This window comes from Zingiber officinale, chromosome 3A (genome assembly GCF_018446385.1).
Source record: "Zingiber officinale cultivar Zhangliang chromosome 3A, Zo_v1.1, whole genome shotgun sequence".
NCBI lineage: Eukaryota > Viridiplantae > Streptophyta > Magnoliopsida > Zingiberales > Zingiberaceae > Zingiber > Zingiber officinale.
In genome coordinates, this window is record NC_055990.1 from 38,271,363 (window position 1) to 38,283,409 (window position 12,047).

The 12,047-nt window shown below is 42.5% G+C and overlaps 1 protein-coding gene across 1 annotated transcript; it reads left to right on the forward strand.

Moving 5' to 3' along the window:
* Window positions 1–2,336: 2,336 nt before the first annotated feature.
* LOC122051744 (hydroxycinnamoyltransferase-like) lies at window positions 2,337–5,110 on the forward strand. The gene is made up of 3 exons (XM_042613004.1): window positions 2,337–2,383; window positions 2,658–3,083; window positions 4,207–5,110. The coding sequence occupies exons 2-3, from the start codon at window positions 2,667–2,669 to the stop codon at window positions 5,092–5,094; spliced, it is 1,305 nt and encodes a 434-aa protein (XP_042468938.1). The 5' UTR covers window positions 2,337–2,383; window positions 2,658–2,666; the 3' UTR covers window positions 5,095–5,110.
* Window positions 5,111–12,047: the final 6,937 nt, after the last annotated feature.

Genomic DNA, 12,047 nt, shown 5'->3' on the forward strand with positions numbered 1-12,047 from the left:
TCTTCTCATTTTTCTCTCATCACACTTTCTCTCTTTTCATTCTCTCCATTATACTTTCTCTTTTATCACATTTTCTCTCTCCGCATCCTTTCTCGTTATGCTCTCTCTCACATTACATTTTCTTTTCTCATTTTTGCTCATCACGCTTTCCCTCTCTTCATTCTTTCACATCAGATTTTCTCCCTCATCACATTTTCTCTTTCATCATATTTTTCTCTCACATTAAACTTTCTTTCATATCTAATTTGTTCTTTTATTTTCTTTTAAGGATAAAAATAAAATTTTAATTTATTCCGATATAAAATAATTAATTAATCAAACCTTATTTTTAAGATGCTCGCCGAAGCCAACATCGCTTTACCAAGCTCTTGTGACCAGCTCCTGCTTTGGAGGGCACCGCTCTTTATTCACCTTTTATCCTTCAGTTTAGAGATTCCTGTGGTTGATTTGTGTAAAATTGTTCATATAGTGTTTGCCTTAGAGCATCTGCAACAAGGTTTGTATGCATTTATTTGTTTTTGATGGTGATGACTGAACTATGCACACTGTCATTAATTAATTTGCAGTAGGGAGCTAGCCATGGTTGTGATCAACGTCAAGCGGTCGACGATGGTGCGGCCGGTGGAAGCAACATCAACCTGATCCATATCGAGATTTGCTCTTACCATGCTCTTGGTTACTATTACCATGAGTCATTCTCTCTGAGAAACTTCATCATTTATTTTTTTCCTTTGATAAAAATCTAGCAACGCACTTATGATCTCCTCTAGTTTAAGAGTTTCTTTACCTCATATCAAAGTAGTAACTAAATTCTTGTATGTAGAAAATGAAGATAGAGAATTTAGCAACATCAATGTCTTATCTTCGTCCTTGATCTCCACATCAACCCGCTTCAGATCACTTACAATCTAGTTGAATACGCTGATGTGATAGCTTAGATCGTTTCCCTCTATCATCTTCAACCCCAATATTTTCTGCTTAAGATACAACTTGTTTATCAATGACTTTAATATGTATTGGCTTTTTAGCTTTTGTCAAACTACTACCGATGACTCATCATCTATGACATGGTACATCACATCATCTGTAAGACAAAGCATAATTGTTGTCACTGCCTCCACCTGAAGTTCTACCTAATCTGATCTCTCCATTCTTGCTGGTTTCCTTTCTCCTAGCGCCTTCACCATGCCTTATTACACCAACAAGTTCCTGATCCTTTTTTGCCATAATCCAAAGTTTCTGATTCCGTCAAACTACACTATATCAAAATTTGCAGAAGTCATCCTTGACATGCTGAAGAAATCCATCAAAAACTTGCTCTGATACCAATTGTTGCACAAAGAAGGAGGCAACACCTCTCAACTTCTAACACGTAAGTAGATGAAGAAAGAAAGAGATCACACAGAGCAACGAGACAAAAATGCTTAAGAAAGAGCAAACACAAGGAAGAAGAAAAGAAGAAAAGGAGGAGGAAGAAGAAGAGTTACCGTAGTTCGGCGACGTGCCTGCTCCACAAAAATGACCACAATTTTATTAGAATTCTCTCTACTCAAGATAATCACATTCAATTATTCTCATGATGTAATAGGTTTATAATGATTTCTATAAATAGTACATAAACCCTTGACCCGATACAATCATAATAGAATTTTGTTATGAAAAACTATAACAAATTTATGTTATAAAAAATTATAATAAAATTCTATATAAAAAATCGAAACAGAATTCTGTTACAAAAAATCTTAATAGATTTTTCTTCCATGATACCCCTTACATTGACATTTATCCAAATATAAATAATCCATCAACAACCTCCTTACATACATCATCATCATGAAATTAATCGTGTGATTCCCTCGGATGAGTCTAGTGGCTAGCGCATGAGGTATTGTCATCATAAGGTTTGGGGTTCGAATCTCGACAAAGCCGAGGTAAATGTCTTCCTTATGTGCTAGTCACTATTTCAAAGGCTAGTAGCTGCCCGTGATTAATCTCCTCCATGTTGGCCCTGGGACGGGTTGACGGGGGCGCTGGGGGCGAGTGTATTCACCTTTTGCCACCATGAAATTAATCGTGTGAGTCTCCTCGGGACGATCTAGTGGCTAGCGCATAAAGTATTGGAATCATGAGGGTTGGGGTTTGAATATCAACTTATAATTATTTATGATTTACTTCCTCTATATTGATCAGATATTGGGTGAAGTTCCATAATGACATGCATGCTCATTCAAGGCGATGCAATATGCGTGGGCCGCTTCCACCAACCGACCACGGCGCACTTTAAATCTCCAACAATATGTTTTGGCTACTTAAGACGCTCACTGAAGCCCACGTAACCAGGTCTCTTCGGCGAGCTTTTATAACCTGTTCCTGCTGTGGAGGGGTACTACCTCTCTTTATTTGCCTTTTATCCTTCAGTTTGGAGATTGCTCCATGATTTGTGGAAAATTGATAAACTGTTTGCCTTACGGAGTTCTACATCATGTTTTTTGTTTTCCTGTAGATTTGAACTTAACGTAATTTGGAATTTTCGTGACTCTGATTCTTGGACTTGGAATCGAGAATTTTGGCTTCTTAGATTAAGGGAGATTCGGTGCGTTTATTTGTTTTTGGAGGTGACAACTGAACCGTGGACGCTGTCATTAATTAATTTGCAGTAGGGAGCCATGGTTGTGATCAACGTGCGGCGGTCGACGATGGTGAGGCCGGCGGAAGCGACTCCGCAGCGACGGCTGTGGCTCTCCAACCTGGATCTGCTGATGCCGCATTACCACACGCTGAGCGTCTACTTCTACCGGCCGGACGGGTCTGCCAACTTCTTTGACGCGGCGGTGCTGCGCGACTCGCTGGCCCGGGTGCTGGTGCCCTTCTATCCCATGGCAGGGCGGCTGGCGCGCGGCCAGGACGGTCGGGTCGTGATCGACTGCAACGGCGAGGGGGCGCTGTTTGTGGAGGCGGATGCGGAGGCGACGGTGGATGACTTCGGCGACTTCGCACCCACCGGGGGGCTGGAGCAACTCGTCCCGAAGCCAAATGCAGATTACACCGACGGCATCTCCGCCTTCCCGCTCTTGCTCCTCCAGGTACTTAATTACCGCATTTGCTGGCAAATTTAAGAAACACGTATCTAAATGAAAATAACTTAAAAAAAAAAGAATAGATCTTACTTTTGGATTTACTAGATGTAAAATATTTTTGGTGACTGGAGTGCAAAAGTATATGTTTAACGGCGAAAATTATATATAAACTAATCCGATGAAGTTTGATCATTAATAATCAAAATAAATCATGGTGGCTTTATTTGTTAGATATATACGTGAAACAAAGTTTTTACATTTTGCTCTCCAGATGTCAGACTTACTCCCGTATTTATTAATTACATTTAATTTTTCTGAAACTAAAACATTCTGAGCTTAGGGCATCTCCCAAATCTTTCAATTTTTTTTATAATTTCAAATATGTCATATTAACGTCATATAAAAATTTCTATTCTCTCCACAATCAAAAAATCTATATATAACTATTATATATATATATTCTACATTACAAATCCCTTAATATCTCTATATAATTTTTATTTAATATTTTATTTAATTATAATCTTTAATTTAATTTATTTAGAATTTATAATATTACAAATTAATTAATTAATAATTTTTATTTTAATTAAATTTATAATTTTTATTTAATATTTAATTAACTTATAAATTTTAATTTAATTATAGTCATTTGTATATTTTATATCGTGTATATTTATTTTTAAAAGAAAAAAAATATCATTTTAATTATTTCTAACTATTTATGAAATAAAATATTATAATTAAATATTTCATAAAATTTTTTAATTATTTTGAAAGAGTTAAACATACAATATTATCTTATTATTAATTATTAGCTCCACTTTTAAAAAATATATATATTGGTCTTAGAATTAAAAATCTAAAATCTCATCTATATAATCATAAAAACTTTTGTTGAGATTTTTCAATTTTATAAACCTTTGACGAAACTTACATTAGAGATACTGTTGGACCTTTTTATCTTCGTGTCAAAAATCTTAAGAAGAGTTTCAAGGTTGAAAGGTTTTAAAAAATTCCTTAATCTCTTTTCTTCAACTCCCAAGCTAAGTTTGCCATCATTTTGGATTAAATTAATTCAATTTAATTAATTTGGTGGATTTGATCTAATTAATGGATGCATGCACAGGTCACGCATTTCAAGTGCGGTGGTGCAGCCTTGGGCGTCGGCACGCAGCATCACTCCGTCGACGGCGTCGCAGGCCTTCACTTTATAAACTCCTGGTCCGACGTTGCCCGCGGCCTTGGCATCGCCCTCCAGCCAATCATCGATCGGACCCTCCTCCGCGCTCGCGATCCACCCAACCCCTCTTTTACTCACATCGAGTACCAGCCCCCTCCTTCCATGAACACTACCTCTGATGCCCAAGTCCCAAGCCCTGCCGCTGCTGTCGGCATCTTCAAGTTCACGCGGGAGCAGCTTAACCGTCTCAAAGCCAAAGCTCCCCCGGGTGGCAGCTACAGCACGTACGTCCTCCTCGCGGCACACGTGTGGCGGTGCGCGTGCATAGCACGCGACCTCCCGCCCGACCAGATGACCAAGATGTACATTCCGACCGACGGTCGGCAGCGAGTGCAGCCGCCACTCCCGCAAGGCTACTTCGGGAACGTGATCTTCTTAACCACACCCATTGCAACAGCAGGGCAGGTGACCTCTCCGGAGGGCGGTCCTTCCCCGGCGGCCAAGATAATCCAGGAGGCTTTGGTGAGGATGGATGCCAGCTACTTGCAGTCGGCATTGGATTACCTGGAGATGCAGCCAAATCAAAAGGCTCTGGTGAGGGGCCCTCACACTTTCAGATGCCCATCCCTCTGCTTCACCAGCTGGGCGCGTCTGCCAATCCACGACGCAGACTTCGGGTGGGGCCGGCCAATTTTCATGGGTCCAGGCCGCATCGCCTATGAAGGTCAGTCGTATGTCCTGCCAAGCGCCGCCGGGGATGGTGGCCTCTCGGTGGCCATCTCCTTGCAGCCTAATCACATGTTGAAGTTCCCAAAGCTCATCTATGATATCTAATAGTACTTTGAGATTAGATCATTAGTAGTTATTGATATGGTGCATGTTTTGAAGAAAATTTTTAAAATAAGTATAAATAGTAAAGTTATTAAAAAAAATAGATAAAAATAAAATTTATTATAAATTTAGGTGAGATGAATTTATATCCAGGATTTAAATCCTGGTAATTATTATTATTTTATTTATTTCCTTATATTTCGGGATTTAAATCCCGGTACCTTCTAATTATCAGGATTTAAATCCAAATTTTTTTACAAATTGTTTCATTTTTCATTTGCTTAAGTTTTATTTTTTTAAAAAAAAAATCAAATTCGTAATAATTTTTTATAATTTCTTTTACAAAGCTAAATTATTTTATTAACCTATGTTTAAATAATAATAAAAAAAATATTTATATTTATTAAATATAATATAAATTATATTAGTAAATAATTTCAATAAACTGAAAATAAAAGATATTTTGAGATTTAACAAATATATTTAAGATTATCACATTTAATATAAGGAAAATCGACATTTATATTATTGGTAGAAAGATTGTCACATCTAAATATAAAAACATTTATCAAATATGCTACAAATTAAATTATATTCAATCGGTAACACATCTCGGACATCGATGATTTCGGTGTGGAAGGAATCGTCTGAGAAAAGGAATTCTATCACCCATATTCTGCGTGATTGTTGGACTATAACGTCGTTATTTTTTTTATTTTAAAAAAAATAAAACTTAAGCAAATGAAAAATGAAACAATTTGTAAAAAAATTTAAAAAAAAAATTCAAATCCGAGATTTAAATCCCGGTAATTAGAAAGTATCGGGATTTAAATCCTGGAATATAAGGAAATAAATAAAAATTAATAATTACCGGAATTTAAATCCCGGATATGAATTCATCTCACCTAAATTTGTAAAAAATTTTATTTTTACCTATTTTTGTAATAACTTTACTATTTGTGTATATTTTAAAAGTTTTCCCCATGTTTTGTGGGGTCGATAGGATGATGTGGTTGAGTCAAGACCACAAGAGGGGCAGAAGTCAAGCTGACATGGAGGTCAGGAATGTCAGAAGTCAAGCCTCCGTGGCCGGTCAGTAGTCAAGCTGACATGGATAGCAGGAAGGTCAAAAGTTAAGCTTACGTGGTCAAAGTCAAAGTCTCAACGGACGGGGCGGTCAAAGGAGGGGATTATAAGACCAGCCCTGATAGTGGGTAATAAACGGGCCTGCGGGCGAGGTATAGCTGAGGACTGAGACTACAAGTAAACGGGTCTGGGCACAGACCCCGCGTGCAGGTCGGGACATTCAAGCCAAGGATCACAAGTCTGGACACAGACTTGGTGTACAGGTCGGGACATCTAAGTCAAGGATCACATGTCTGGACAGACCCAACGTGCAGGTCGGGACATTCAAGCCAAGGATCACACGTCTAGACACAAACTTGGCGTGCAGATCGGGACATCCAAGCCAATGATCATAGGTCCAGACACAGATTTGGCGTGCAGGTCGGTACATCCCAGCCAGAGATCAGAGGTCTGGCACAGACCCAGCGTGCAGGTCGGGATGTACAAGCCATGGATAGCAGCAAACAGTAAACGGGTCGGGACACAAACCCAGTGGGCAGGTCGGGATGTGCAGGCCATGGATAGCAAAACAGTAAATAGGTCGGAACATAGATCTAGCTGGCAGATCGGGATGTAAAGACCGTACATCACAGATGACAAAGGCGGGTCAGAATGCAAACTTAAAACACAGATCGGGACATACAAGTCGGATAATAATATATAAAAGCAGGGCGGGTACAGATCTCGGAAGGCAGACTCGGCGTCCAGACGTTACAAGACGAACAAGCCAAGGAATTGTAACCACTTGTCAGAGAATGTTAGAGAATAATCAGCATGTCCGGGAATATTCTCACAGGCAGAGCTCATTACCCCTTTTGATTCCATTGTCAGCTTATGAAAAGGTGTCACCTATCATCCACCGCCAGACAAAGCCTGACAGCCGACATTCCCTGACATCCGTCAGACCCAGAAACTTCCGTTGCAGTATAAAAAGGGAGGTTTTGTCCCTTACGCAGGTACGCTCACTCGTCATTTCTCACTAATCTCTACTTTTCATCCTTTCTCTGTGATTTCTAGGGAAAAAGTACCTGCCTTGAGCGTCGGAGGGCCTGACCTGGGAACTTTTTCCCTGGTTTCTGGTCTCTAACGACTGGTGGATTTGTCTGAGTGTGCGCAAAGCAACAGCGTCATCGTCCTGGTCATCTATCGCCTTCGGCCGCCCGTGTGAACCTTTCCAGGAGGGTACTCTGTAGATCCAGCGCTTCAACGACTCTCCGTCAACTTTCCACACAACAAGACCCGCCTTCATCCTACTCAGCTTCCGAACGGGATCAAATTTGGCGCCGTCTGTGGGAACACAACAACCTGTTCTGGAACGTGACGATGGAGGAGTCTGGCCGCATAAATGTCACGATGACCGCCGGAGAGTACGAGCTCTTCAAGGAGGCTAAGAGGCGAGCAGCCTCCGAGAAGCAGGCGACTGTTTCCCGACCACGATAAGCTCCTGCTAAGGCTTCCAAGGAGCCCCTCCCTGTTTCAGATCGAGGCTCTAAAAGAAAGCAGCCTGAGGTATTCCCTCAAATTCCTTATCGGGAGCCTGGCGTGGGATATTACCAGCCAGAGCCCCAAGGTCAAAGCCTCAAGAAGGAGCAGCCTCAAGCCTTTATGGCTGAGAGTTCCTTGCCACGAGATTCGAAGAAGGGGAAGGCCCTTATCTTACCTGAGGTATTCCCGGAAGATCCAGACGAGAAAGTACCTTTCTCAGTTAGAATTTTAAATGAAAGATTGCCTAAGGGTTATAGAGCCCCATCGATCAGAGAGTATGACGGGAGCAAAGATCCGGAGGAGCACTTAAGAAAGTTTAAAAATGCAGCCCTGCTGCACCAATACAGTGATGTTGTCAAATGTAGAGTTTTCTTGAACACTTTAGCTGTCTCGGCTTTAAAGTGGTTTGATGGGCTACCTCAAGGGTTCATCACCTATTTTTTGGACTTTAAGACGGCTTTTCTGCGCCGATTCGCTAGCAGTAAGAAGTATCAGAAGACGGATCATTGTCCCTTCGCTCTGAAGCAAGGGTCGACTGCGCCCTTAAGAAGTTATATCAATTGCTTTAATCAAGTGGCTCAGGATGTCCCCACTGCCACTTTGGAGATTCTGATGAGCGCATTCTCTCATAGATTGGGGGAAGGAGAATTCTTCATAGATCTCATCAAAAATCCCGCTCGAAATTTTAATGAGATGGTGGAAAAAGCTGCTTCCTACATCAAAGTGGAAGAAGCGCAAGCAGCTCGGAGGAAAGCTGAAAGACCACCTCCCTCCGCCAACAAGCAAGAAAGAAGGGTACCTCAACCACCTCCTCAACCTCTGCCGCGCGCCCGAGAGGCTAGACCTGCATTTCATCCCGGGCCGAAAGTCAGACCTGCACCTCGAGTTGCCGCTGTGCATGCTCCCCGACCAGGGCCATGGAACAATCGGTATTGTACCTATCATCGGTCACGTACGCATGATACTAATCATTATTTTCAGTTCCCTCAAGACTCCAAGCGGGCTGCCGAGATGGGTTTACCTCCGCCCGAACTAGCCCCTCAATTGATCAAGATGATGGAGGAACAAAAGGGTGCGACTAGACAGGCTGGGCAATCTCGCCCCGACCTCGCAGGACCCAGCACTCATCAACCTGGCCAGGGAAAAGAGTCCGAAGGATCACGGGAGGCTGAGAATAGAGGCAACGCTGCCGTTAGAGAGATTGGCATGATCTCTGGTAGGCCAACTGATGGAGATTCAGGGAGAGCACGCAAGTCTCACGTTCATCGCTTGGAGGTTCATGCCGTTGGATGCAGTCAAGAGCAAGCTGCCGACCCTATTATTAGCTTCGGGCCAGCAGACCTGGAGGGTTTGGAGTTGCCCCATGATGATGCCCTCATCATCAAAGTCATCATTACCAATAGCCGAGTAGCTCGGGTTTTTGTTGACACTGGGAGCTAGGTCAACATTCTATTCAGGACCGCATTCGAAGAGATGCATATTGATGCTGCTGAACTCCAGCCAGTGGCTACATCTTTATATGGATTTACAAGCAATGAAGTGAAGCCTATGGGTCAGATTAAGCTGATCATATCTTTGGGCACCAAGCCGCTGGTGCGTACAAGGAGGAGCACTTTTATAGTAGTGGACTCCCCTTCTTCTTATAATGTCATTTTAGGAAGGCCCGCCCTGTATGAATTTAGAGCTGCTGTTTCGACCTTCCATCAAAAAATCAAATTTCCCGTGGGCGAGCAGGTCGGGGAAGTTAAAGGGGAATAGAGGGTTTCTCGCCGGTGCTATATTGACATGGTCCGAGTGGAGGCTCGGAAAAATCAAAGGATGCAAGATGGAGGTGTCTATGTTGTTCAAGAGGAGCCTCTGCCTATAGCCGAAGAACCCATCCCTTGGGAAGAAGTACAACTACACGCCAAGCGACCCGAAAGTTTGACCCGGGTGGCAAGCGACCTGCCCTCTTCTCTCAAAGAAGAGTTAATTCAGTGTCTGATCCGCAACCGAGATGTCTTTGCCTAGTCTACTGAGGAGCTGTCCAGGGTCAAGCCGGAAGTGGCTGAACACAAGCTGCATTTATTACCAGATTCCCGACCTATTAAACAAAAGAAAAGGAATTTTTCAGCAGAGCGAAATAAAATAATAAGAGCTGAGGTGGATCAGCTCAGGAAGACAGGACATGTTCGGGAGGTGCAGTTCACATCGTGGCTCTCCAATGTAGTCTTGGTAAAGAAGCCCAACAATAAGTGGAGAGTATGTATAGACTTTCGGGGCCTCAACCGAGCTAGCCCCAAGGATTGTTATCCTTTGCCCCGGATTGATCAGATGATAGATTCCACGATTGGCTCCGAGAGGATCTGTATGCTAGACGCCTACCAGGGGTATCATCATATACCTTTAGCGAGGGAGGATTAAGAAAAGGTTAGCTTTATCACGGCTGACGGTACTTTCTGTTGTACTGTCATGCCCTTTGGTTTTAGGAATGCTCGAGCTACATATCAAAGAATGATGGACAAAATCTTCCGGGAGCAGATCGAGCGAAATGTGGAGGTCTACGTAGATGATATACTCATCAAATCCTCGGTGGCCGTGAACCTAATCAAAGATGTGGAAGAAACATGTAGGACCCTCCGGCAATATGGGCTAAAGTTGAACCCCTTGAAGTGCCTGGTTGGGGCTAAAGGAGGAAAATTCTTGGGTTACCTGGTGACTGAGCGAGGAATAGAGATCAATCCAGAAAAAGTTCAAGCATTAAGGGATATGCAGCCTCCTCAGAATCTGAAGGAAACTCAGAAGCTGGTCGGCAGGATAACAGCCCTGTCAAGATTCATTTCCAGGTCTGCAGACCGAGCTGCTCCTTTCTTCAAGGTGCTAAGGAAGGCCTCCAAATTCCAATCGGATGAAGAATGCACCAGAGATTACGAAGAGTTGAAAAAGTATTTTGAAACTCTCCCATCCCTATTTAAGCCAGTTATAGGAGAACCCTTATGGGTCTACTTGCCGGCCACCCCTGAGGTTGTAGGGGTCGTGTTTGTTAAAAAACATGATAATGTACAACGACCAGTGTACTTCTTCAGCCATTTATTGAAAGGAACCGAGGCCCGATACACGGCCCTCGAGAGATTGGTTTACAGATTGATCCTTATAGCTCGGCGGTTAAGACCCTATTTCTTATTGCATCCTATCATGGTTCTGACTAATAGCACTATGGGAAGAGCGCTAACCAATGTAGAAGTGGCAAGTCAGCTTATCAAATGAGCAATAGAGTTGGGAGAGTATGATATACAATATCAGCCGCGCACCGCCATTAAGGCACAGGCCTTAGCAGATTTCTTAACAGAAATTCATCAGACTAACTCTGAAGAAACCTGGAAGGTCTATGTGGATGGATCGGTTAATCACCAAGGAAGCGGGGTCGGGGTCCTGGTAATATCTCCACAAGGAGATATACTCCAATTGACGGTTCGATTGAATTTTCGAGCCACGAACAATGAAGCAGAATACGAGGCTTTATTGGCAGGACTGCAAGCAACCCGGCACATAGAGGCAGCCCGGGTAATCATTTACTCAGATTCACAGCTGGTGACTCAACAAGTGACAGACAACTTTATGATAAATTGTGATAAATTACAAGTGTATCGGGAAGCCTATGAGAAGATGAAGGAGGAATTCACAGAGGTCACTGTAACCAAGATACCCAGGTCAGAAAATGAAAGGGCAGATGAGCTAGCAAAGATAGTCAGTTCCTTAACCACTTGGGTGTTGGACCAGTCAACGGTGTAAACTTTTCTGATAGCTCAGATAGATTTGCAAAATAATAGAGAAGCAACTATTGATTGGAGGGCGCCCTTGATCAATTATCTCAGACAAGAAATCTTACCGATTGACCCAAAAGAATCACGATTGATAAGAAAGCAGGCCCATGCTTATGTCATGATTGGAGATCAGCTCTACAAGAGGTCCTTCTCTAGACCCTTACTCAAATGCTTGGGTATGGAGGAGGCCGACAAGGCCTTGCGAGAAATACATCTGGGATGCTGTGGCAATCATGTTGGTGGTCGGACATTATCTCGCAAGGTACTCCTGGCCGGGTATTTTTGACCTACTTTACAGAGGGACGCTCATAAGTTGGTGAATACATGTCTGTCTTGCTAGAGACATCAAAATTTAACACATCGGCCTACAGCTCTGTTGAGAACGTCTATAGTTTATCATAGGATCATTCTCCATGGCACCAGGTCAAAGGCGTTTCTTATTGGTGGCAGTGGATTATTTTTCTAAGTGGGTGGAAGCAGAGGCCCTGGCCAGAATCACAGAAGATGCTGTCATATAATTTTTATGGAAGAACATCCTGTGCA